General features: G+C 39.4%; 1 protein-coding gene across 4 annotated transcripts in view; it reads right to left on the reverse strand.

Annotated features, from left to right (window-relative positions):
• Positions 1-23998, reverse strand: part of vps50 (VPS50 EARP/GARPII complex subunit) — a 142257-nt gene that overhangs the window by 87273 nt on the left and 30986 nt on the right. For 3 of the 4 annotated variants that reach the window (XM_053228415.1, XM_026929712.3, XM_053228416.1), the window contains exons 6-12: positions 23829-23899; positions 23583-23700; positions 23463-23498; positions 23073-23155; positions 16005-16047; positions 14248-14346; positions 8751-8891 (exon numbers count right to left, since the gene is read on the reverse strand). In XM_053228415.1, the coding sequence (XP_053084390.1) occupies positions 8751-8891; positions 14248-14346; positions 16005-16047; positions 23073-23155; positions 23463-23498; positions 23583-23700; positions 23829-23899 (591 nt within the window). Of the gene's footprint in view, positions 1-6652; positions 8549-8750; positions 8892-14247; positions 14347-16004; positions 16048-23072; positions 23156-23462; positions 23499-23582; positions 23701-23828; positions 23900-23998 lie in introns of those variants that run through there. The other variant, XM_034298563.2, reaches the window with a different exon arrangement.

Genomic DNA, 23998 nt, shown 5'->3' on the forward strand with positions numbered 1-23998 from the left:
TAGGCTCTCAATCGAAATGTTGCCTAGTCTATTTTTGTCTGCAGCAACATTAGAATTCTGAGAAAAGCTGCCATACTCCCATTTGGAAAGGCCAATCTGTGGTCTGGGAGGCCTGACATAGAGTTTGTTATGTCTCAAACCACAACATGGCCGACTCATCCACACACACATTTGTCAGCACCACTGACAGCTACATGCAGGGCTTTCATCCAGTTTTTTTTTTTTCTCCAAGTAAGGCAGTGTATATGGAAAAGCTTGGGTGAATTACAGTCTGGGACTGGTTTTAGAGAACAGAAATGGCAACTAGCAATATGGCCTCCAGCTGTGGAAAAGCTAACAACCACAAAGCTAGGAACGATTTACAGAACAGGGCTCTCCCATTGCCTCCCGGGTTCGACCTGATCTGGCTGCTTATTTGTGCGTTTACGCAGACTCTATAAATTAGACCCAGTGACAAATCCCAGCATCTTACTTCCAAACATTTATTTGATCTATTTTACTGAGAAACTGAGAGGAAGCGCACCAACTGCAGTGCAAAAAGAAAAAAAACACAACTATAACACTCCAAACAGATTGTTATGACTGCCAGCTAAAACACACTGTTACTGCCAACCACTATAAAAATTGTCCATGATATTAATTGACCACTTTATCTGCATCCCCCCAGCTGACGTATTTCAGAGTAATGTCCCTCCAAATCTTATTCAATCTGGTATTCAGAAAAAAACAAACAAAAGAATGAATGAAACAATCATTCATTTTAAGATTAATGTGATCTACGACTACACACCCTGAGCCTGAGTGGCTGAAATAAATCAGATTAAGTCTGATCTGTACATAGCGACTGCTTTCAGTGATAATTCATCACCTAGGAGAATTTCACAGCTGCATATAAACAAGCTTGCATGAATCCACCCAGCATCAGTTATTCTACTAGACAGATTCTGACTAATGCAGAGAGCTATAACTTAACATGAAAAGGATGAGAGGATCAAAAAAAAATAAGTATAACATTCACACCAGCCAAAACATGCTATTTTAAGATAACTGGTATTTTGGTGTAGTATGCATTGTTTATATCTAATCTCCTTGCATTGTCTAGTGGCCAAAAAGAGTTGCATGGAGTCTGGGAGGTTACACTGGCATTGATTTTACTATTATGTGGCAGGAAGCAGAGTTTGGCAAAAGTGAGCAGAAAGGGAAATGATCCATGCTATGAACCACACAATCAATCCCTCTGCTTTGCCAGTTGACTCACTGCTCATTGGGGATGATTAGGCATTCGTGTTAGGAAACTGAGATTTGGGTAGAGAGTAGAGGTCTTGGATCTGATCTTAGAAAGCTCATCCAGGATTGCTGACTTTCTGCTGAGGTTGAAAGACTAAAATATCATAGACATTGTATTGAGTCACCTCTGGAGCACAAGGTGCATTCAAAAGAGTTAGAATCCAAAAAAAATCGAGGTTGGACCAGGTGCAGTCAATCCTGTATTAAGCTGATTCATACTCGTTAGAATGCTTTAAAGGATGAAAGGAAAAAATAGTTTTGCTACAATCAGCATCAGTAAAATTGCAGTGCCAGCATACCAATGCACAGGCCTCCTCCATCAAAGCCAACTCTCTACAGAGCAACCTTAATACATTTCCACTGCAGCCCTAAGGTAACATTCAGCAGGGAGAAAACCTGCTCTAGGTGCCAATAATTCCGAGGTCACTCAACCATAAAAACCCTAAGAGAGATAATTGCACACAAACTGTCTGTGGTGCTGCATGAGGTAGCTGTATGTTATAGGATCTCTGGGCCCATTCACACCTGGCATTGGGTGATATAATCATGAGTGGACAGCCGAGACAAATAGCCATTCACATCGAGTATTTTCATGCATCTCGAATGCATCTCCAGTGACCACTTGTGGTGCCGTATACACAAAGGATCAGCTGGTAGTCCTTATTTACTAGCAGAAGTGTGAAATACCACAAATGGCAGGGCTGCAGAGTGGGTGTGAAGCAGAGGAACAAAAGATGGAGGTATCAGGTTCCTCATTTTTTCCCCACACTTTTCTGTAGGATGAACCAGTGGTAGCTCAGTGGTTAAAGCATCGGGCTGCTGACTGGAAAGTCATGAGTTCAAATCCCAGCATCACCAAACTGCCACTGTTGGGCTCTGGAGCCAGGCCCTTAATCCCTATGTTGCTCAAGTTATAGCCTGTCTCAATTCAAAGTTACTTTGGACAAAATGTACATGCATATAATTTATGTATCTATTATACTGTATCAGTCTGTATATTTATCTACTCAACATGTACTGTGCATAATACTATACTAGTACAATGTGCCATAGCTGTCATTACACTATCTGGTAAAGCAAGTTCTACCAGGGCTTTAAAGCAACTTTGTACTAGCATGAAGATAAGTGTTTTTGGAGACTACGAAGCATGTGGCTCTGGATAAAGGATTCTGCTAAATGCTGTAAATGGAACTATAAGCTAAAACCATTATTGTGCACTACAAATGCAAACTGTATGTTAACTGGAGAATATTTCTTTAGCATGTACCTATGCTTCGTGTGTGTAACAAAGACTGACAGAACTGTGTGACTACACATCAACTAAATTGCATGATAAGCCCCTCTAACCTTCAGATGTGTCCTTTGCCATGGTCCACTGAGGAATACTGAACTAATCAACACATCACTATCATCTACACCACCTAACTCTTACCAGCGTGATCAGGCAATTAATGATATTTTTAAAAGCCCTGATCTTGAGCTCTAATTCAAATCCTGTGACCTCTGATTTAAACCCAAAGCAGGTACGACTTCAAATCACACATCCACCCACACTGTCCTGTGTCCCTATAGTAATTCTTTAAGTTATGAAGGTCTAATCAGGTCTAGACAGAAGGGCTATGGCCTTTAGCGTGCCACGACTTCACTTTCCACTGATGAGTTGGATCATTACATTGACTCTTTTACATGCCACCTCTCATTCACACGAAATCTTAATGATGCTGTGCGTGTTCTCACTTATCAGCAGACGTCAATGCAGCCCCCTAGCTGAGCTAATGCACAGAATTAATCAAATATTCTGTTGCCTGGTGAGGCAGATATTCCCCTGCCAAAATTTGTATCGCTCTATGGTTAGCGTTCATATCAGGGGTCAGACAGGAGCACCCGAGACATGTCATTCAAAAAGCAATCAGTTCAGGTTCTGACAGAGTTCTTTTCTGATCAAGTCCTGTTGTTTCCACTGTGGAGGAGTTTAAAGAAAAATAAACTCCTGCCAAATCACATATAGGGTTTTGCAAAAAAGTCTGCAAACCCTTACTTAGAAATGATTGCACCGACAAAGAACTTTGCGTCATTACCACAAATAACATTTTAAAGCAAATGAAAGTTAAGACACTATGGGTGAAAGTATCTAAACATTTCAAAACGTGATAAACAGATTTTTTCCCATATTCAATTCTTCCATAATTAACATTTTCAGAGCTCTTGTTTTGTGTCAGTTTTCATGCATCTCTCTTTGGTCGTCTATTCAGGTCTATTCGGACAGGATTAGTTTTACATGGGGTGGTGGGGTAATGTAATTATTTCTGGGATTTTAGTCCCATTTGAATTTGTTATGTCAGTAATTTTTTTGAGGACTGTGAATGCACACGTCTGGAAAGATTATGGCGTACTTTATCTTCTGTAAAATGATCAGTAGAAATAACTTGAGGTGATATAGACTCCATAAAGTCCTGTGGGAAAAGAGTTTTGCCACTGTTCCCAGTTTTCTCTTTTCAGTATAAGGACTCAGTGAAGCAGCCTTTTTTTTTTAAAGTCTCTCAAATGAAACCAAGATTTGGCTGAGTTTAAAAAGCCCAGAACAACAAAATGTAGACATTTAAAAGAAAAAACTTGTCAGAGAAACCATGCTTCAGGGGATTTTAGGGGTGTGTGTGTGTGTGTGTGTGTGATATATATATATATATATATATATATATATATATATATATATATATATATATCATGCAGACACAGGTCAAGAGCTTCAGCTAATGTTAACATCTGAATGAAAAATAGTGTGATCTCTGTAACTTTGATCATGGCATGGTTATTGGTACCAGATGGGCTGGTTTGAGTACTTCAGAAATCTGGGATTTTCACATACAACTGTCTCTAGAATTTAAACAGAACAGTGCAAAAGGCAAAAACATTGAGTGAGCAATAGTTCTGTGCGTGGAAACGCCTTGCTGATAAGAGAGGTCAGAGGAAAATGGCCAGATTGAGTCAATGTGCCAGGAAGGAGACAGTAACGCAAATAATCGCTCTTTATAACAGTGGTGAACAGAAAAGCATCTTAGAAAGCACAACGCATTAAACCTTCAGGTGCATGAGACAGAAGGAGACCACATCAGGTTCCATTCCTGTCAGCTAAGAACAAGAATCTGAGGCTATCATGGGCACACACTCACCCAAACTGGACTCACCTGGTCACCTGGTCTTTTTTCAGTCTTCAACCTCCAGTTTGGGTGAGTGTGTGCCCATGATAGCCTCAGATTCTTGTTCTTAGCTGACAGGAATGGAACCTGATGTGGTCTTCTTCTGTTGCAGCTCTTCTAACTCAAAGTTTGATGTGTGTGTGTTCTGAGATGCTTTTCTGCTCACCATGGTTGTAAAGAGTGCTTATTTGACTTACTATATCCTTCCTGTCAACTCAGACCAGTCTGTTCATTCTCCTCTGATCTCTCTTATCAACAAGGTGTTTCCACCCACAGAACTCTTGCTCACTCAATGTTTTTTGTTTTTTTGCACTATTCTGTGTAAACTCTAGCGACTGATCCCAGGAGATCAGCAGTTTCTGAAAAACTCAATCCAGCCCATCTGGCACCAATAACCCTTCCATGGAAAAAGTCAGAGAGATCACACTTTCTCCCCATTCTGATATTTAATGTGAACATTAACTTAAGCTCTTGACCTGTGTCTGTGTGATTTTATTCATTGTGCTTCTGCCACATAATTGGCTGATTGGACAACTGCATAAATGAGCAGGTATATACTGTACAAGTCGCCTACATCAAGTGGTTATAATAAAGTTCAAAAGGATCAGTTGGTATTAAAATGAAGTGTATGTAGTATGCATGGAATGTTTAGCATGACAAACGTGTACATGAAAACTCCCATCTCTCCACTCATATCTCTGATTTATACACAGGTTGCTTATTGCATGCTTATAGTACATAATCATTACAGACATCCTCCGGCAGCATTACTTAACAGGCATTGGACGGAAATCTTATCCTGTTTAAACAGCACATTTGTGTCTGTTCTTTCTTTTCTGAATGATTTTTACAGAATGCAGAACATCAATATCCTTGAGCAGAACACAGTTAAGAACATATAAGGCTTCTCACCATGACCATGATGACTAAACTCATGGCTAAATCATTATATCGACTGAACCTAATTGTCGCCTGATGATCTTGCATTGGTTCGATACGGTCACGCTGTGAGCCTATATGTCTGCCGGACATGTCAATGTTTGGTTTCCTGGTGGAAAAAACACCAAAAAAAAGAAAAGAACTAAATTACCATGTTTTCAACTGTTAAACAGTTCGTTATTTTTTTATTAACATAAAATTATAGCTCTGCAAAATATTACGATCTTGTTTGCTGCATCTAAATAATTACAGGAGGAATGTGGCTGTAGTCAATGGAGAGAACAAAAAATTCCATCTATCTGGTGGAAAACACACAGGAAGCACTCTCTCATCAGGGCAAAAACCTGTGTGCAAAAAACACCTAACACTGGGAATACACCGATTTTACTATCAAAAATTGCATTTTTGGTTTATGTTTGGTTGATTGTGTTGTACCCAGGCTTATTTGCCTCAAGAGGCAATAGCCTAAAAGCCATTTAAATTCATTTTAGCTGTTGAGTTGTGTTTTATATAGCAATTTATGGTTTATGGTCTGTTAAAAGAGTAATTTAATGAGTGAATAAAAGGATTCATAAATGTGACGTAAAATGCTTCGTAGAAGCTTTTATTCCTGATTAAAATCCTTCATGCGTTCTTCAATTATACGTAGCCTAAACCTGCTGCAGCTCAAGCATGACACTTAGTTGTACAGCTGATCAGCTTTACAGCTCATCTCTACGTGATTAAATCATCATCAAGGAAAGAAAAAAAAAAATCAATATCAAACCAGCCTACTGAGGGTGAGCATTCAATTAAAACATCATGAATGACTAAAGAGCATCTGATCTAGAACAGTCGTCGTGTAGAATACAGAGTACACGGAACAGATGTTTGCTAGGGATCACAGGCTATGGGCCAAATTCAGAAGAGGTGAGCCTGGTAAATAAAAATAAGAGGCACACATGACACATACTTAAGCCACTAATACATACACACATGCACACACACATATACACACACGCGCACACACGGACAGCTGTGACTGTGCTGTTAACCCTTGCTGTATTTACTTACTATATAATTGCCAGTAAAATACCGTAACTTTATCACAATATACAAAATTGTGTTGCATTATGGGAATTGTATGTCATGTTGTGCCAAAGGTAAAGTAGATTGCATTTTATTTATCTTACTGTATGATTTAAAGAAAGAAAAAAAAAAACCAAACAAAAACCAACTAATAAAAAAGAAAGAAAGAAAGAAAGTTGGGGGGGGGGGCAAAAAAAAAGCAACCAAGCAAAGAAAAAAGAGAGAATGTAACTGTTCAGTGTAAGTGAAGAAAGCACAGCTAGATGGATATGTTGTGTCATTATTACTATATAATAACTGATACATGATGATCCAGCTTAACAAGTTTCATTAAGAGCGCTTTTACACATGCACTGTACATGGTAGAGGGTTCAACAGCACATTAACATGAACCAGTTAAGCTCAAGTGCCACAATCACATCTAAAATGCTTATCATTCTGAGCCAATAAAGAGATGTGAGAGTCAGCATGGTCTATAACACAGCCTGTGACCCTGTTTCACCTCTCCAACATCAGTCAGTCGGAGGCCAGAGGGATGCAGGTGAGGCTGGCAGAGAGGGATGACTATGAGTAGCGTAATGAAGCCTCCATGCAAAATTCATGTGCTGCTCTCCTTTAGGATGCGACCTTTGGAGTATCGCAGTTACGTCAAATTTTTAATTCTCTTCTAATCTTATATCGCCCAGTTTTTAAGCTGCCTAACAACGCGAAAGTGCCCTGAGTGGAGACGTAAGACTAGAGACTCACCAAGAGTTCACTTTAAGGCACTTTTTTTTCAAAATGAAAAATCTTTCATCTTTCAAGTGGTCAAATCGAGTCGAGACGAGAATACTGGCTGAAAGATTACTAATGTGAGATGGAGGAAGGGATGGGGAGTACAAGGTTTGGTAGATAATATTGGAGAGTTTAAAATACCTATGCAACTGTCAACCACTCCAAATTCATATGTCGATTGGATAATTTGACATTTTTATTGGCAGGAAAAAAGAAGACTCATTAGGCATATTTTTGAGTGGTAACGTGTAGCAGTGTACTCTCGTTATAAGCAACTATGCAAAATGCATTAAGGTTTGCAGTTCTAATTGTCATTCCATCGCAAGTTTGAATCCCAATAATGAAACAACGATCTGTCACTCAAAACCACACTAGCCAATCGTTGCGTGTCTGTGAGCTCGTGTGTGCAAACGAGGGCAGATAGTGCTCTCCATCAGTGTACAAGTTAGTTCCTGTTATCACTTACGTTTCAGCAGCTATAAACTGTCATTCGCTATATCAGCCTCACTTTTTTCTTTCTCAAAGTTAATAAGACAAAAAGCATATTATGTTAAAAAACAGCATAAAGCACTCCTTTCCAAAGACTGTGTCAGAAAACCTGAAGTTAGAGCTTCATCCCTGACTGTTGCCAAGCACTGACACTGGAGACTCCTTCCAAAAATGCTAAATAACCATCTCTTCACAGAAAGTTTATCAAATTAACAATTACACAAGTGCTTAATCTGTTTATGTGGAGTGTCCGGTTTTCCCACATGATACTGACATATTATACATCAAAGGTCACTTCTTGATTTTTGTTTTGCAGCCCATCAGATACGCTAAAACACTTATTCTCACGACACTCAATGCGAGAATGAAAGCTTTCAGTGTTCCATGATAGTCCTGATCACAGAAGGCTTGCCTGAACAGTGTTTAATTTTCCATGCATGATTGAGAGGCACAGCTTAATATCACTGGTGTTGCTTCACCTGCTATCTCACATTAAGCACACATCCTGCAAAGATAAAGTAATAAAATGGTCTGATGGAGATAACGGCTGCTTTGTTTGAGATGCAGAGCCTTGTTTCAGACTGATGCAAATGAGGCTTTCAGAGGCAGGGTTAAAGAGCTAAGCTGTCTGCCTTCAGAGCAGAAAAAGCCACCAATGTCCTCTGTAATGACTCTATTCCAGTGGATTAATTGCTTTATGACATGCTCGTGAATGAGACTGCCTTCTCCTTCCAGAATGATGCGTCCTCGTTTCTTCGTCTCAATGTGCTCCTAATATAGACAAATGTGCCATCCTGTAAGAAGGAAAATAATTTTCTGCTTGTCTGAAGTACAAAAGAGTGACGAGTTATTCATGAAGAAGCTTAACCACATCTGAAGTCATTTAAGAGATTACTTTTAACTGAACCTCTGTGGAGTGAAGCAGCTAATCTGACCCCCGTTTCAGAAGCGTGGGTGGAGGAGGAAGGAGGCTGCGAGGTGCAAGGAGGGTCTTACCGTGCACAGATCCTTATACTGCATCTTCTGGAATTTGGTGTCAGCGTTGCCAGCACACAGCTCCACATATCCCAGCACCACCTGGAACACGGTGTTGTGAATGGCCTGGGTGAAGTGCATGTGAAGCTGATCCATCGCAGTCTAAGGAGGGAGATAGGGATACAGAGAAAGAGACTTACAAGGATACTTAGCTGCGACCTTCTGTCACAAGCCATGCCCCAGGAGGGTGTGTATCTATGTGCATTCTATAGCTAGAAAAAAGAAGTGCTTCTACAAGTCACACCTTCACACAGTATTTAATAAAAACGGTGTGTCTATTTGCAAGTACAAATAGCTGCCCTTGTTGACAGGTTTGTTATTTACATTAAATGTGTCCACCATTAACCAGGGAGTTACTTGACTGATTATAGCCCTTGTGTCATTAGACTTGTTTAGTGAAGGTGAGCAGATTTTAATTAACTGGATGTAATTAGTGCATAAAAACATTATATAGGAATAATAAAAAAAAAAAGAATAATAACAGACAAATAAAAAAGAACAGACATTAGCTGTTTGTGCTATCATTGTGTGTATATAGGAATATACATAATGTAATATTTATACATTGTTAACATATGCTAGAGCTTATTTTGTACTGTTATTGTGCCTTTTTGGGTCTTTGAACATATGATCATAGAACTGCAAATCTGGAAAAAGGGAAGGAAGGAAGGGTGGGTGGATGGGTGGATAGAAAGAAGGGCAGATGGATGGATGGATGGATGGCTGAGTTGATTGACTGCAGAAAAATAAGAATAATAACTGTCTGCAGAACAAGCAGCCTTTGAACCTGAATAAAACATGTCACCTGCGACCCATGTTTATAGGACACGACTAAGTGTAAAAAGTGCTGCACCATGTTGCTGTTTAAACTTGTGCAAATAGCATCTAACATCTTTCTGCTGCTTTATTGTCTGTGTCTTATATCTTTCATTGTCTCTTCTCTCTTCTCTGCTGCTGTAATACTGGAATTTCCCACCTGGGATTAATAAAGTGTTATCTTTTTTCACTCAGTGCAAGTGGATGCCTATATAAAACAATTCCAGCCTTCTCTGCAGTGAGCTTTTCAGCTGTTGGTAAATACAGGTTTGAACCACTGAGTGTATTTGTGCTGCTGCCTCACCGGAGCCCCAGATCAATTCCTGAGCTCAGGTTACCTAGCTCAGGTAATGTGGAGTTTCTGTGCATGTCCAAATCATGCTGGTGAGTATATACTGACTTCTCTAATACTATCTGTGTGTGTGAATGTGTGTCTATGGTGCCCTGTGATGAACTTGTGTTTCATCCAGGGTGTATTCCCGCCTCACGTGTTCTGGGGACAGGCTCTGGATCCACCACGACCCTGACCAGGTCAAAGTGCTAACTGAAGATGAATGAATGATGTGACATGTATGCTCATAAGTACTTTTATTTTAACCCCTGCTTTGTGAATGTCCTGTATTATGCAGTGTATTATCCAGATGTGATGTAAAATGTATCTACGTTAGAAAGGAAAAAAAGATTAACAATCGACAGAAAAGCTTAAAAGCCTAAGACTGTATAATAAAATACTTCTATATTTTATTCTGAAGATTTTTACCTCCAAATACAACAAAGCAGAAAATTCTCCCTCATCATCTTTCTCTCTATAACTTTCAACCATACACTCACTGACCCTTATTCTTCAATGTGGAAACGAGCACGGATTTGAGAGCCAAGAAAGCAAAAGAATCTGCATCTGATTCAAGAAACATAAAAAGGGAAATGATATGCATCCATGCCATATGCATACAACACAAAACATGGCCTAATGTATGCAGGTGTTGTGACAGTGAGCCAATAAAAAGAGAAAGCAATCAGCTTGAGTCATCCAAGATCTGATGGAAAAAAAAATCCAGGAAGGGAAATTTTCCGGTGATTTTTCCAGTGAAGCCGAGTTAGAGCTGCTTGTCTCCAAGGTTACTGAGAATTAAGATGTTATTTCTGGTATCATCAAAAAGTGTGATCCCTTTATAATAAATAAAGAAAATCTAATAATAAAGCTGCTTAAGGCTGAAATCAGGTTTAACTGTTTTTATCAGCTCTTTTTACAGCTTCTTCTTCTTTTTTTTTCAATTTTAGAACTTGAGCAGTCAAGATTTAAGTGATTTTAGATTTTACTAAAGCAGTGTTTATAAATACAGAGTACCAATGTGAATAAAATTGAATCAGTTCCTCTTGTTCCTCTTTCGGCTGCTCCCGTTAGGGGTCACCTCCGCAGATCGTTGGTCCGCGTATTTTTGATTTGGCACAGTTTTTACGCTGGATGCCCTTCCTGACGCAAACCTCCTCAATTTTATCCGGGCTTGGGACGGGCTCTGAGAGCGTACTGTTGCATGCAACCCCAGTGGCTGAGGTTAATAAAATTGAATCAGTGTTGATATGAAATTATATAATAACTTCAAAAACCTACAATAATATTTAAGTATCTTTGAACAGCCAGGATGTGTGAATGAATGTGGGAGCGGTAGGTGAACGCTACCTGTCCTACAATAACTGAGGGAGAAACAGATGAAGCTTCAACATACACAAACCTACACACATCACACAATTAAAAGGTGGGGTAGGCAATGTTGGAAAACTAATATTTGGTGATGTTCTCCATTTAAACAGCTTTCAGAAATCAGAAAGCTCTCCAATTTGCAAATTGGAAAAAAAAAGAAAAACTCATGATATGGACCATCAGAATCCAACCTATCAGCAGATTCCCATCAAAACCGAAAGCTCTCCATCTTGCACTAGCATTCAGACGTTCTAACCTAACTAGCATGGCAGGAACAGAAAAAGCGGCCATGTATTTAAAAAGAACACATTAGTTGTGACAGATAAGATTTCTCCATGTTGATGTGCAATACATGGGATTGTTCTTATCCAGGTTTCATGCCATGAATTCATGCAATTTACACATATTTGAATATATTTGTTTTCTCCCAGGAACTGTTGCACAAAGGAAGATAATCATGGACCAGCTCTTTCTCTCAAACATGTTCATACTACATGAGGGACCATGTGACCATGAGATATTTGGGCTAATCACAGACAGGGTACATCTCTTGTTGGGAATGGTGTATGATCTCAAAATATTATGTCTTTCTTGCGCTAAACATGTCTTTTTGAGAAGGTATTGACCAACACTGATGCACCCCAGGGAACTGTTCTATCGCCTTTCCTCTTCACTCTCTACACTTCCAGTACAATAGCAGCTCATGCCACCTGCAGTGATTCTCTGATGACTCCCTCATTGAGGAGTGCATTCACAATGGAAATGAATCAGAGTACCGGGGGTTGGTGGTGGACTTGTCTTGTGGTGCAGCTTAACATCAGTAACACATGGAGGAACTGGTAGTGGATTTCAAGAAATGCGACTGACCCACTGGAAACAGTCACAAAGAAGAGAGTGGCAGCAAAACTGGCAATCATGAACAGTTGTGCTCATCATCTCCATGGTATGCTTTCCAGGAGCACATTTAGCTCTTGGCTCATTTCACTGCAGTGCTCTAGGAAGCGTTGTTGGGGGTCTTTTCTGCCAGCTGCCTTCTCTGCAATGCCTCCTTCCAATGGGACTTGCCTCCAGCCTCACAGAATGAATAACAGGACAGAATTCATTCATATACATAGTATTCACAGAGACAAAATACAGAGAGGGTCCCAATATTTGTTACAATATTTGGTGACACTCTCCACACATTTCGACAGCTTTAATAAAGGCATCTGAGTAGAAATTCTGGTCTCACAAATTTCTGTTCAATCAGAAAGCTTTCCATCTTGCATTAAAAAAAAATCAAATGACGTGGACCATCAGCATCAAACCTATCAAGACAAATGCCCATTAAATCAGAACACTCTCCATCTTGCACTAGCATTCAGACATTCTAACCTTGACAGCATGAAGGGAATAGTAAAAGTAGCCATATATCTTAAAAGAATAAGGGGCTTTCCAGGAGCACCTTCATTTCTTGGCTCATTTCACTGCTGTCTTTTCTGCCAGCTGACATCAGGCTCTACAACACATCCTCCCAAAGGGACTTGCCTCCAGCCTCGAAGAATGAATGAATAACAAGGCAGAATTCATTCATACAGTATACATACCATCCATAGAGTTAAACGATAGAAAGGGTGCACTGATCACATGACTGTGTTCCATTGTGGAGAGCCTGCTGCTGTTACCAAAATGGGAATCTTCTGCACATGCTAAGTGCCTGACAGCCCAATAGCTTTAGACTGCAATGAACGAGATGTATGAGTTCTTCAGTAGCTTTCAAACAACCCCGGCCCTGAGCCTCTGCAATCTACAGTGCATAAGAATGTGGTCATGCAAGGTGGGCATTTTAGCACACTTTGGAGCTCTATTTCTGGCTAAAAATGACACTTCAATCAATCATTTTCAAAGCCTGAAATTCTGAACCTCTATAACAGTATCTCATTTTCCTATAAACCAATGTCACCACTTGGTTGTTGCAAATGTCTGTGTGTTTGTCTCCTGCACCTTGTCATGTTCTGTGTGTGATTTGGTAATATGTGTAGAATGTCTAACTCCATCTATTTAGTATTTGACTCTTGATGCTGTAGCATCCTTTTTTTTTTTTAATAAAGTCCATCTATCTACATTTATTTTTGCTTCTGTCTTTTTTTGTACAAAGTAGACAGTAACTTTAGACACTTTAAGGAATGGGCTAAATTTGTTTCAACTTGTCAAAACAGCTAACTGTAGCTAACTATCAACAAAATTGCTAAGTGTACCTTTAACTACATTAAAGGTACACTTATGCTTTGCAGGAATACTGGCCTGAGAGAAATTCGATGTGCACACTATAAGGGAGTTGTTTTTTTTTGGGAGAACAACTAGAGGGATTTTAGCCATGCTCGCTAACATTCTCATTAAAGTGCTCACAAATCATACACTAACGTTCTAAAGTGTATGGAAAAAAACAATGGGCTAATCAAAAACTCTCACTGTTATTTTTCACATTTTGCTGCAAACCCTGCCTAATAAATCTGAAAAACAGGAGATTTTCACAATATAGCCCCTATAACCAATAGCTGTGTGACGTCTGTGAACGCAGCAGTACGCACTGAGGAGTCACTCTCTAAAACCCCCCCACCATTTTTCTTTCTCTTACATGAAGAGGTAAGTCATAGATCAATTTCTGCAATGTGTGGCGCTTTAATCCTGAGGATCAATGGCAGGAAAGCTAGAGCAGGGAATACTGCTACATACGCATAACTTCATGATGCACCAGAGAAAGCAGTGATAAAAAAAAAAGCTTTCACGGATTCTGACTTCAATCACAGCTTTGTATGCTCTGAGCTGGGGGAAAGGCAGGTACTTTCCTGCTAAATAATAGCGTTCCTCCTAGAAGGTCTCATCTTTCCCTGTGTGATGCAGTGTGTGAGTGTGGGAGGTATAACCCTAACCCTAGACAAGCTCTCATGACTCACTCACCTGTGTCTTGCCCAATAGCGAGTACGCATGCTGAACTCTGGTGTAGTGAGCGACGTCAAAGTGCTTGCAGGTTTTCGACAGCGCTACATCCAGCTGCTCCTGCACAGACAAGGAGAGAGAAAGAAAGGTTTAAGGAGCAGAGGGAACTGCGCTGTATTACTGTAGGAAGCCTTCTTTCTTAATAACTGCAGTCTCCGGAAAGGAGGAGGAAAAAAAAAATCAGGTTTTACATCTTCATATCTTTCATATCTCTGGCCCAAATGACTGTTTAATGTTGAAATCTGATCTCCCAGAGGCCTATAAAAGCCCTGATAAAAGACGAAAACTACTGGCACATATAGAATACAAGAAGTTGGGATAAGAACAGGATCCCTAGATGATATGATGACTCATCCTATCACAAATGTACAGTGGGAGAATTTTACATCTGGCTGAAATATATTAGCAAGAAAATCACATCTTTAATCATAAGCCCTGTGTGGGTAAGTGTGCAAATGTGTGTGCATCCCATGAGTGTGAGTCCCACCCGGGGTGTATTCTCACGCCTTGCACCCAGTGCACCATGGACAGGCTCTGGATCCAACGTGACCCTGACCACGATAAAGCGGTTACTGAAGATGACTGAATGAACCTAATCATGATATGTGAATATGAGGGTGCATAATGACATAGCTGTCATTACAAAGGTCAGTTTAATCAGCTTACAGGACTGTTTCCCCTCCTAATGAAGCTTGTTTTGCCTCCCAGCGAAGATGACACATAGATAAAGTGACGTGACCCATAGCAAATGCAATCCATACAATTGTTTCCACTCACTTTTCATCTGCAGGCAAAAATGACTACAAACATCAAGTAATGTCAGCCTGCAAAATCACGGAAATGTCTATCCAAACAGGACTAAAATGACTAAAATCAGACCACCGCTGAGATTGTTGAAAAACAGCAGGTTATGGGCTGGAAGGTTCTTTAGGGAGAAGGGGGAAAAAAATCACCAAGTAGCATCTGTATAAGATTGAATTTCCCCACCTCCCACATGTATTAATTAATTTTTGTTTTAATTTTAATTAAATACACCTGCAATAATTAAAGTTTCCTCCATCCAGGACTAAAAACAAGCCCACATAAATTAGCATAAATTAGATTTCAGCATGGTATTAAAAATGATTATCAACTACACTTGTAATGTAAATATTTCTAATGTAAGTATTTCTATTGTAAATATTAGAAAGCACTGAGCCTCAATTATTACTAATTTCACACATTTTTACCAAAATATGCACATTAATTATAGCATTAATACATTTTCCTTGTGGAGTGATTTTTGCTAATGGATGAAATAAACACTGGTTAATGAATTACTTGGCTTATTTGCTCCTTTAATCATTTAATTCATTTATTCATTCTTTCCTGTTCTCTTTAAAACTCACACACCAAAAACAGCAGAGTTAACTCTGTGTGTGTGTGTGTGTGTGTGTGTGTGTGTGTGTTAGCTCTCCTATTCTTGAGCCACAGAGTCCACAGAGCAAACATTTTATTCAGGAGAACATTGTACATCTGCTTCTGAGCTTCAGGGACACACGTGCCCTCACACACACATGCCCTGAGCACCGCTCATGCTTATATGCATGCTTATATGTAGGCTCAGACCTCACAGGGTGAATAAAAAATTGGATGGGAACTTTCACAGCTGAGCCTGAATCGGTATCTGAAAGGCACGATGTTTTTAAATTATCTTTTTTTTTTTTTTTGCTACATACCTCGATTTGTTCCAGAGTGTCTTGCAGCTTCGAGTTCAACTCACTGCAGAGAGAAGACATTTCAAATTGGGTTTAGCAATCACAACCACAAGAGAAAACCTGGCCAAGATTAAAAGACTCCAAGCAGGACACAAGTGTGTGCAGCATTGAAAAACTGGACACTTCAAATCTCTATGAATTTATTTTCATAAATGTGTGGCACTCGGGAAAATCAGCCATATGTCACTGTCACAAAAAAGACAAAAAAATTGTGTTTTGGCCAAAACAGGGGTTTCAGCTTAAAGCACATAACACATACCTCAACTTTTAAGAAACCATACATATATTTCACCAAAATGACATGGCAAGGTTTTTATTTACTTTTTAGTCTTGCCTCGGCAAGATCATCTTCTGGCAAAGATCATGTTTGGTTAAGGAGCCAGTTTAACAGATAGCCTGAAGATGCTATGGCCTAAAGATGTCTAAATACTTGCTAGCTAAGTGTGATTTCTTCTTTCCGTGACTGAGCTGCCATTTTCCCTGAGCACCACGTTGTCAGAAATATGTACAAAACACACCAAATTTATTCACAGCATGCAAAAAATAAAGAATTACAGAAGCTTTTCATATTATTCAACCATTCATATCCACTTTTTGTAGCACTAAAACTACTGACTAGTTGCCAAGCTATTGGATAGTAGGAGGTATTTTTGTATTTAAACTGCAAAATAGCATTTCAGTTCAGTTAAAAGAGCCTCCTGTTTCAGGCACAGCATTTAAGGTATCTGAGAAAGAGGAGGCAGGAGCTTCGAATCTCGTTCTCAACAAGCCGAATCTCCTTTTCCCACTAAATCACTCTTACAGCAGATGCACGGATATGTCGAGGCGCTGATGGAGAGTTGTGGGTCAGTGAAACGAAGTAGATTAGTAAAGACTATCTTCAGAGTTTTACTGCTCAGGCCTAGAAAACCTGCTGTGTCGGCCCTTCTTCCAGATTAAGTCTCTCAATTATTAACTCCTCTTTGCTGCGCAGAAGTGCACAGATAACCCAGGTGTTCATTACTGCCAAAGATGGGGCCTGAAATTTAAAACTACTCGCTTAAAAGGTGAAAAGGAAGCAATTACAAGAAGGCTAAAACCTTTGGTATTCAAAAGGGGTTTATCTGGGAGCACAGACCCCTTCAAATGGAACGAGCGCCGAAGAGGGTGCCTTCAGTCTGATACCAACATGAGGAGCAGGCATTATTCCACTCTCTTCAATGCAGGATGGAAGGCATGGCACAAATACAATGGATGGTTCAAATCCAATATCAAATCTAAAGCATATTTGAAAATGGCAGCGAGGCTAAATATTACCCTGAAGCTCTTGCTAAATTTAGAGGGGAGCTTTGCTGTTCTGAAAGCTGTTTCTTATTTTTATAAGCAGAACACCACCATGGGTATTCCAGCAGTCGTTTCACAGCCACTCTGTTTTACTGGCAGTGCTCTGAAGTGAGAGGAACAGATGTTGAAGGCTCCCCATGTACAGTCAGAGTCATGCTACGCTGGTGTGCCAATTTTGTGAAGATAGCACGTTTGTTTATTCCCAAGACAACACACATGGCTGCCACACCAGCCTCTTCTGCAACAGCTCATTAATAGGGACTTTATAGCTGCAGTGCATATGTATTTGGCTAAAAATAAAAAAAAAATCATCAATATTAAGTGAAAAGACACTAAAACATGATGTTCCTGAGCTGCAAGCCAGTAATAGTAAGAGCACAGAGCAGTCACAGCGTAACGTGCATCCCTCAGATCCCTTAAAAGGCCACTATGATTAACACGTGAACGTACAGAAGTGACATCGCTGTGATGCTCGTGCAGCATGATTACCACATGTGGTATAAAATAAGGTTTCTTTTTATTTTAAGGTTTATTAAGCACATTAAATTATTGTCCATGGTAACCCAGGATGTACTACAGAAGCAGCATAGAGTGAATAGGTTTACAAACCGCTGAAGCATTCGTTCAGAAAATAAAAAAACTATTATATTCAAATTTAAGACATTTTGAATACTTAATTATTAGAATGCAATTTTAGACAAATAAAGACTTTTAAACAACACGGATAAGGACACTAATGCTGTCATTAGTATGTGAGCATACTACTTAGTGGGCCACAGAGTGGAATGTCGATTGACTTGGCACTCATGAGCATCAGACAGTGCAGTAGAGAAGGGCACAAAAATAGCTTGCAATATCATTTCGCTCCCAGACAGTAACGTCTGGTACATTATCCTTATCATTATTAATATCAATTTACTTTTAGGGTAATGCTGAATTGTTATATAGTGTTATGCATTTGTTATTGTTCTTACCTACTCCTTTCACTCAGATATGCATGTACTTCATATACTTAATGTATTTATTTATTATGTTCCAACTTAGTAAGAAATGATAAGTAAGAAACACTGGTTGCCACATACCTGTATATTTATTACTCATATTTAGAGTACTGTGGCACCAGGTACAGTTGTGCACTGTTGGTAGATTTTATATATGACACTACATATTCAAAATCTAATTTGCAAACTATAACTTGCAATTACCATGTACATGAACACCAGGTACTACCTACCATAATGTACAATAGAGTGATAAAGTTATGGTTATAAATCTGATCATGACCAGTAACATTAGGAGCAGATGACTCAACTCTGGAAAAAAAATAATCAATTAGATTAACCAGTATGGTTGAAAAATATGTTCTGATTTTAAGGCTAGTGATATCAAGCGTAAATAAAGGTAATTACTAACTGGTTTTATGGTTAACGATTATTTGAGAAAATATGCATATTTTAAAAATTATATATAAAAATTAGTAGACAGACCATGGAAGTAGCAAGCAGCCATTTAGAGAACAGCACAGTTGCGATAAGTCACTTATATCCTCAAAAGAGCACACGACTACATACAGTCACAATGCAACAACATTAACATTATTTAAACCTGATGTAGGCTGAAGCCATGGAGTTGTGGGTATACTTTAATAGACCTCAGCTCCCCAGAGGATCGGCTCTGTATTACAAAGCAGGACTGGAAGGGAGATGCTTAGAATGCTGATTTGGGTTTTATTAATGAGAAAAAGCAGCAGCAGGCAAAAGAAAACCGGCAGTGAAATGGGAGTCCCACTGCACCGAGCCTTGAACTCGAACTACATGTCACTCCATAAACATATTCAGCTCTCTGCAATGTTTCTGAGCAGTTCAGCTTTTAGCTGTCCACAAACAAGTCCGAACATCCTAGCTCACTGTCACATGCATATCATAATTTCAAAGTTCACATTAATATTAAATCAGGGCAGATGAAGATTCTCTAAAACATGGTGTTCCTGAGCTGCTACAGGTTGCACTGAAAGGCAGAAAGGCCTGTAGCAGTAAGAGTGCAGAGCAATCCTGACGTGACACACATGGTCTAAAATGATATAAAAGGTAATGCTAATTAACATGGGAGCATGATTACCGTTTCTGTTATAAAATGGGCTTCATTGTATAAATACCAGGAAACCTAAAAAATTTTGTCCATGGTAACCAGCCATACATTACAGACGCAACATATAGAGGTTAGGTTTAAAACTGCTGGAGCTGTACCTAACATTTAAGACTATTTATATTCAAATTTCTGAAAATATAATACTTTCTGTGTTATCTTATATTTGTGAAATGTAATTTTAGACAAATAAAGACTTAAGAACCAGGGGACAACCTTTCAGTACACTAATGCTGTACTATGCGATTTGGGACGCAGCCTTGAATGTAGATTGACTTGGCATTAGATTAATCTGAGAAGGATGCAGCACAAATAGGTTGCAATAATATTTTCTGCCTTAAAGTATCGCTATGTTACCATATCTACTTTTTAATACGCAAATACATCATAATTTCGCGTAACGTCTGGTGCAGTATCATTATCATTATCAATAACTGTTTACTTTTAGGTAAGTGTTGAATATTTATTAGTTATTGATTAGATATTTCAAGGACAGACAGCAGGCACAAGGAAAACAGCAGAGAAACACAACTCATACTAAACGTCGCTCCACAACACACTCAGCTCTCTGCAATGTTTCTGAACATTTTAGCTTTTGGCTGTTCACAAACAGGTTAAAACGACCGTGATCATGGTCACGTGTATATCCTACGTTTATTCTGTGCATGACTGAACAACTGAATAAAGACCGACTGCAGTAATGAGCAACGGCAAACCATCAGCATGTGTGGAATGAGCATACTGTATGAGAACCCATAACGTGTCACTTGATGGACAGTAAATGAGAAAGGGTTGTAATTGTGAAAGAGCATTAATCAACTCTGTATTGTCTCCCATTTCCCTTTCAGCTGCATATTTGTTTGTCACAGCAGCCCATCTGCACAAACGTTCCTTCCGAAGACCTTGTTATTTCTATCTTATAGCAGCCATGAGAGTCAGAGAGAAAAAAAAAACCTCATCTTTCAAAGCTTTTTATTCCCCAAATACCAGCATTAACCCTGTTGGTTTAAATCCTACAGTCTTAAAGACAAGCGTGCAGTCTGTCCTCATCCAAACTTGCCTTTCACGGAGAGGCAAAATCTGCTCAGGTTTCCACTGTGCCGAGATCCTTATATCACAGCAGTGTGCCAGTCAAAATGTCTGGCGGTGGTGAGGGACTGAGAAAAATGAAGTAGGAAAGCAGCATCAAGAAGACAATGGAGAAAAAGAACTGAAAAATCAAGAGAGTCTGACCATGACTACTGTGTGTATCTGTGTGTGTACATGTGTATGTGAGGTTGATGGCCTTGCAGCAGACTGCTCTCATAGAGGAATGTCCTAATAAAATAATGACCACCCATTAGTATAGGCAGTGGCTTATTAATCACTTAGCAGTAGCAGAGCCCACTGTCCTCACTGATATGGCTTTATAGTTCATTTAATGGCCTGGAAAAAAAATAAAATACTCTCTTCTAGTTGATACACAACGCTGGCAACAACTTCTGAGATCTCCAGTTACAGCCAAACAAGTACATGCAGTAAAATATTTTAATGTGCTGTATAACTTTGAAAAATACTTTCGTTTATGACTTTTCATTATCTTCTACAGGTTATGCACGCTTACTGGACTAAGTGCTTTGAAGGACACTTTTTTCCCCCTTAGGTAGAAGGACTAGGCAGTAATGTCGATAATGTGATAAATTTAATCCCAATACACTTTTCTGAGATGCGCATCATTGATATTGCCAGAAGCACTGATTAGGTGTTAAATTTGTACTGAATCGTTAAAATATGTTCCCTTATGTTCAGCGTTATAATTTTTGTAAGACACTAAATAAAAGTATCAATAAACTCAGTTCTCCACAGGTTTTTAAAAATTCTTAAATGCAATTCCACTGTTTTGATGGTTGTATCTCATATATATCATAATACATATTGTGTATCGTTGAAATGTCTTCAATATCAGCATGTTATATTTCCTTCACGTTGCCCACGCCTAATCAGGAGCACCCTCTATTAGTGTTGTATTCAGAGTTGAGATACACATGCGTAGTGAGGAGATGAGAGTACAGGGACTGCGCACATTTTCAGTCTAAAAACTCTGCAACCTCAGAGGCGTGAACTACACACAGGTTATTTTAAAAGTCTGAAAGATGCACCCAGAAAACTGTACCTGCATAACCTGACTCTCAATACAAAGAACTTTCACTGCATAAACACAGACATAGCTTTTGGTTCTTCAACCCCATATTGAAGCAGACTCAAATCGCAGTCGCCTACCCAATACCCCTTGCAACAGGTAGCAAGGTCCAGTCACGGTGAATGGATTTAGAGCAGGGAAAAACAAGGTGGACGCAGCAACATTAAAGCCAACAACGAAGGAAAAGTGGCTTTCACACAGGTGTAACTATCTTTTGAAAAGTGCAGGAAACAGGAATAATGATGGGACAGAAAAGAAGAGTTTGTGTGATCAGTGAGACAAAAACCCGATTCACAAAAAAAGGGTTTCTCTTTAGAGGAGTCTGTGTAATACAGGTCTCAGAAAAACTATGCACTTCCATTTTAATCAGCGTTTACATCCACAACAGGTTTTTAAACACTTAAAATAATCATGGAATGACGGATGCTTTAGAAGTCTTTTAAAATTGAGTTGCTATGATTTACATCAGCCATACTCTGTCTGAGTCTGACTGAGTATATCTGAATAAAAGAGAAAGTAAGGAGAGCAGTCTTGCTGGCTGATTAAACTGCCACTATAATGGTATCTACATATGGTATAATGCCTCACTTTATATTCACATATATTATTAAAGTCTTCTATAAATAAATCACTGAACAAGTGATTGACTATGACTGAGTCAACGACTGACTGACAGTGAGTCAGTCAGTTTTTCAGTCAGTCAGTCAGTGAGTGAGTGAGTGAGTCAGTCAGTTTTTCAGTCAGTCAGTCAGTGAGTGAGTGAGTGAGTCAGTCAGTTTTTCAGTCAGTCAGTCAGTGAGTGAGTGAGTGAGTCAGTCAGTTTTTCAGTCAGTCAGTGAGTGAGTGAGTGAGTGAGTGAGTCAGTCAGTTTTTCACTTAGTCAGTCAGTCAGTGAGTGAGTGAGTGAGTGAGTGAGTGAGTGAGTGAGTGAGTCAGTCAGTCAGTCAGTCAGTTTGTCAGTCAGTGAGTGAGTGGCTGACTCAGTGGCTGACTCAGTGGCTGACTCAGTGGCTGACTCAGTGGCTGACTCAGTGGCTGACTCAGTGGCTGACTCAGTGGCTGACTCAGTGGCTGGCTGACTCATTGGCTGAGTCAGAGACTGACGGACTTAGAGACTGCTTGACTCTCAGACAAAGTCAGTGGCTGCAAGTCAGGTTCATGAGGTAAAAAAAAAAAAAGCTGAACTTCTATTATTTAACAAAAACAAAAACCTGACTTCTTGAATCGAGTGGAACAAAAGACCAGTGTGTAAAAAATATGAAAAAGTGAACAAGCACCAGCAATAGTTTGCCATTTCAGTTCATGGAGTGGTTCATTTAAATCCAAAGAGCCTCTCTGGGCACCACAGATACAGTCCTCAAGTAAAACAATGCTCAACATACCTTATGCAGCTGTAGTGCTTGAAAGTGCTGGCAGCCTTCTGACATTCCAAGCACAACTGGATTGCACCTGGATAGTCCTCCTCCTGCCAAAAACAAACACATCCACTTTCAGCAGCACAACTAAATATCAACCCTGTGCAAGATCTTTCAACCTGGGGTGCACAGCATAAACATGGGGAACTTCAATGTATGTCTGGTTAGCAGTCCTATCAGAGCTGAAGTAATGCTCGACAGCACAGAATGGATGTGATAATGGACTGGTTAAGCCCATTTACAGAAAACCTGTCCAATTATGGCTTTTATTAAAAATTATCTAAAATTATCTAAATGGAGATAAGAGAGAACTATTTTTGTCAATGACAATGTGAGAAAAGTCTGTGCCATGCTTACCTCCAGCATCTCACTCAGTCTGACATCTGTCCTTTGCTGTGTAAGAGAATAATAGAGCTCATTTGTGATGGATAATGAGACATAAAGTTGACTATGTTCAGTAATTAACGCAGTCATTACCAGTGTCTTTATGGTCCTTAAAGACTTTAGCAATCCTGTCAGCAGCTGCCTGCGTCTCTGGTTGGCCAGGAGTCCAAGACTTGCTTCGGTGAAGCCTTCTTTAGCAAAAGCAAGCTGCCTATAAACAGAAAAACATGTCTGTAATCCTACAATTTGTGTCTAAATTTAGTAGCTGCTAGTTTAGTCACAATTCTGAATGGCTTTCTTTTCTGATACGAATTTGGCGATGTAAGAAGGGGACCAGACCTTCGAGCATTGGTGCAGATAACGGCAGCTAGTTGCAGTGTGGTTTGCAGGGATGTAACTCGCTCCAGTTCCTGAAACACACCATGATGAAAATGATAAAATAATATTAAATTAATACGTCAGATAACAATTTTCTGCTAAATATAGCAGCTACAGTTTAGCGATGTAAA

The sequence above is a fragment of the Pangasianodon hypophthalmus genome, chromosome 23 (genome assembly GCF_027358585.1).
Source record: "Pangasianodon hypophthalmus isolate fPanHyp1 chromosome 23, fPanHyp1.pri, whole genome shotgun sequence".
Lineage (NCBI taxonomy): Eukaryota > Metazoa > Chordata > Actinopteri > Siluriformes > Pangasiidae > Pangasianodon > Pangasianodon hypophthalmus.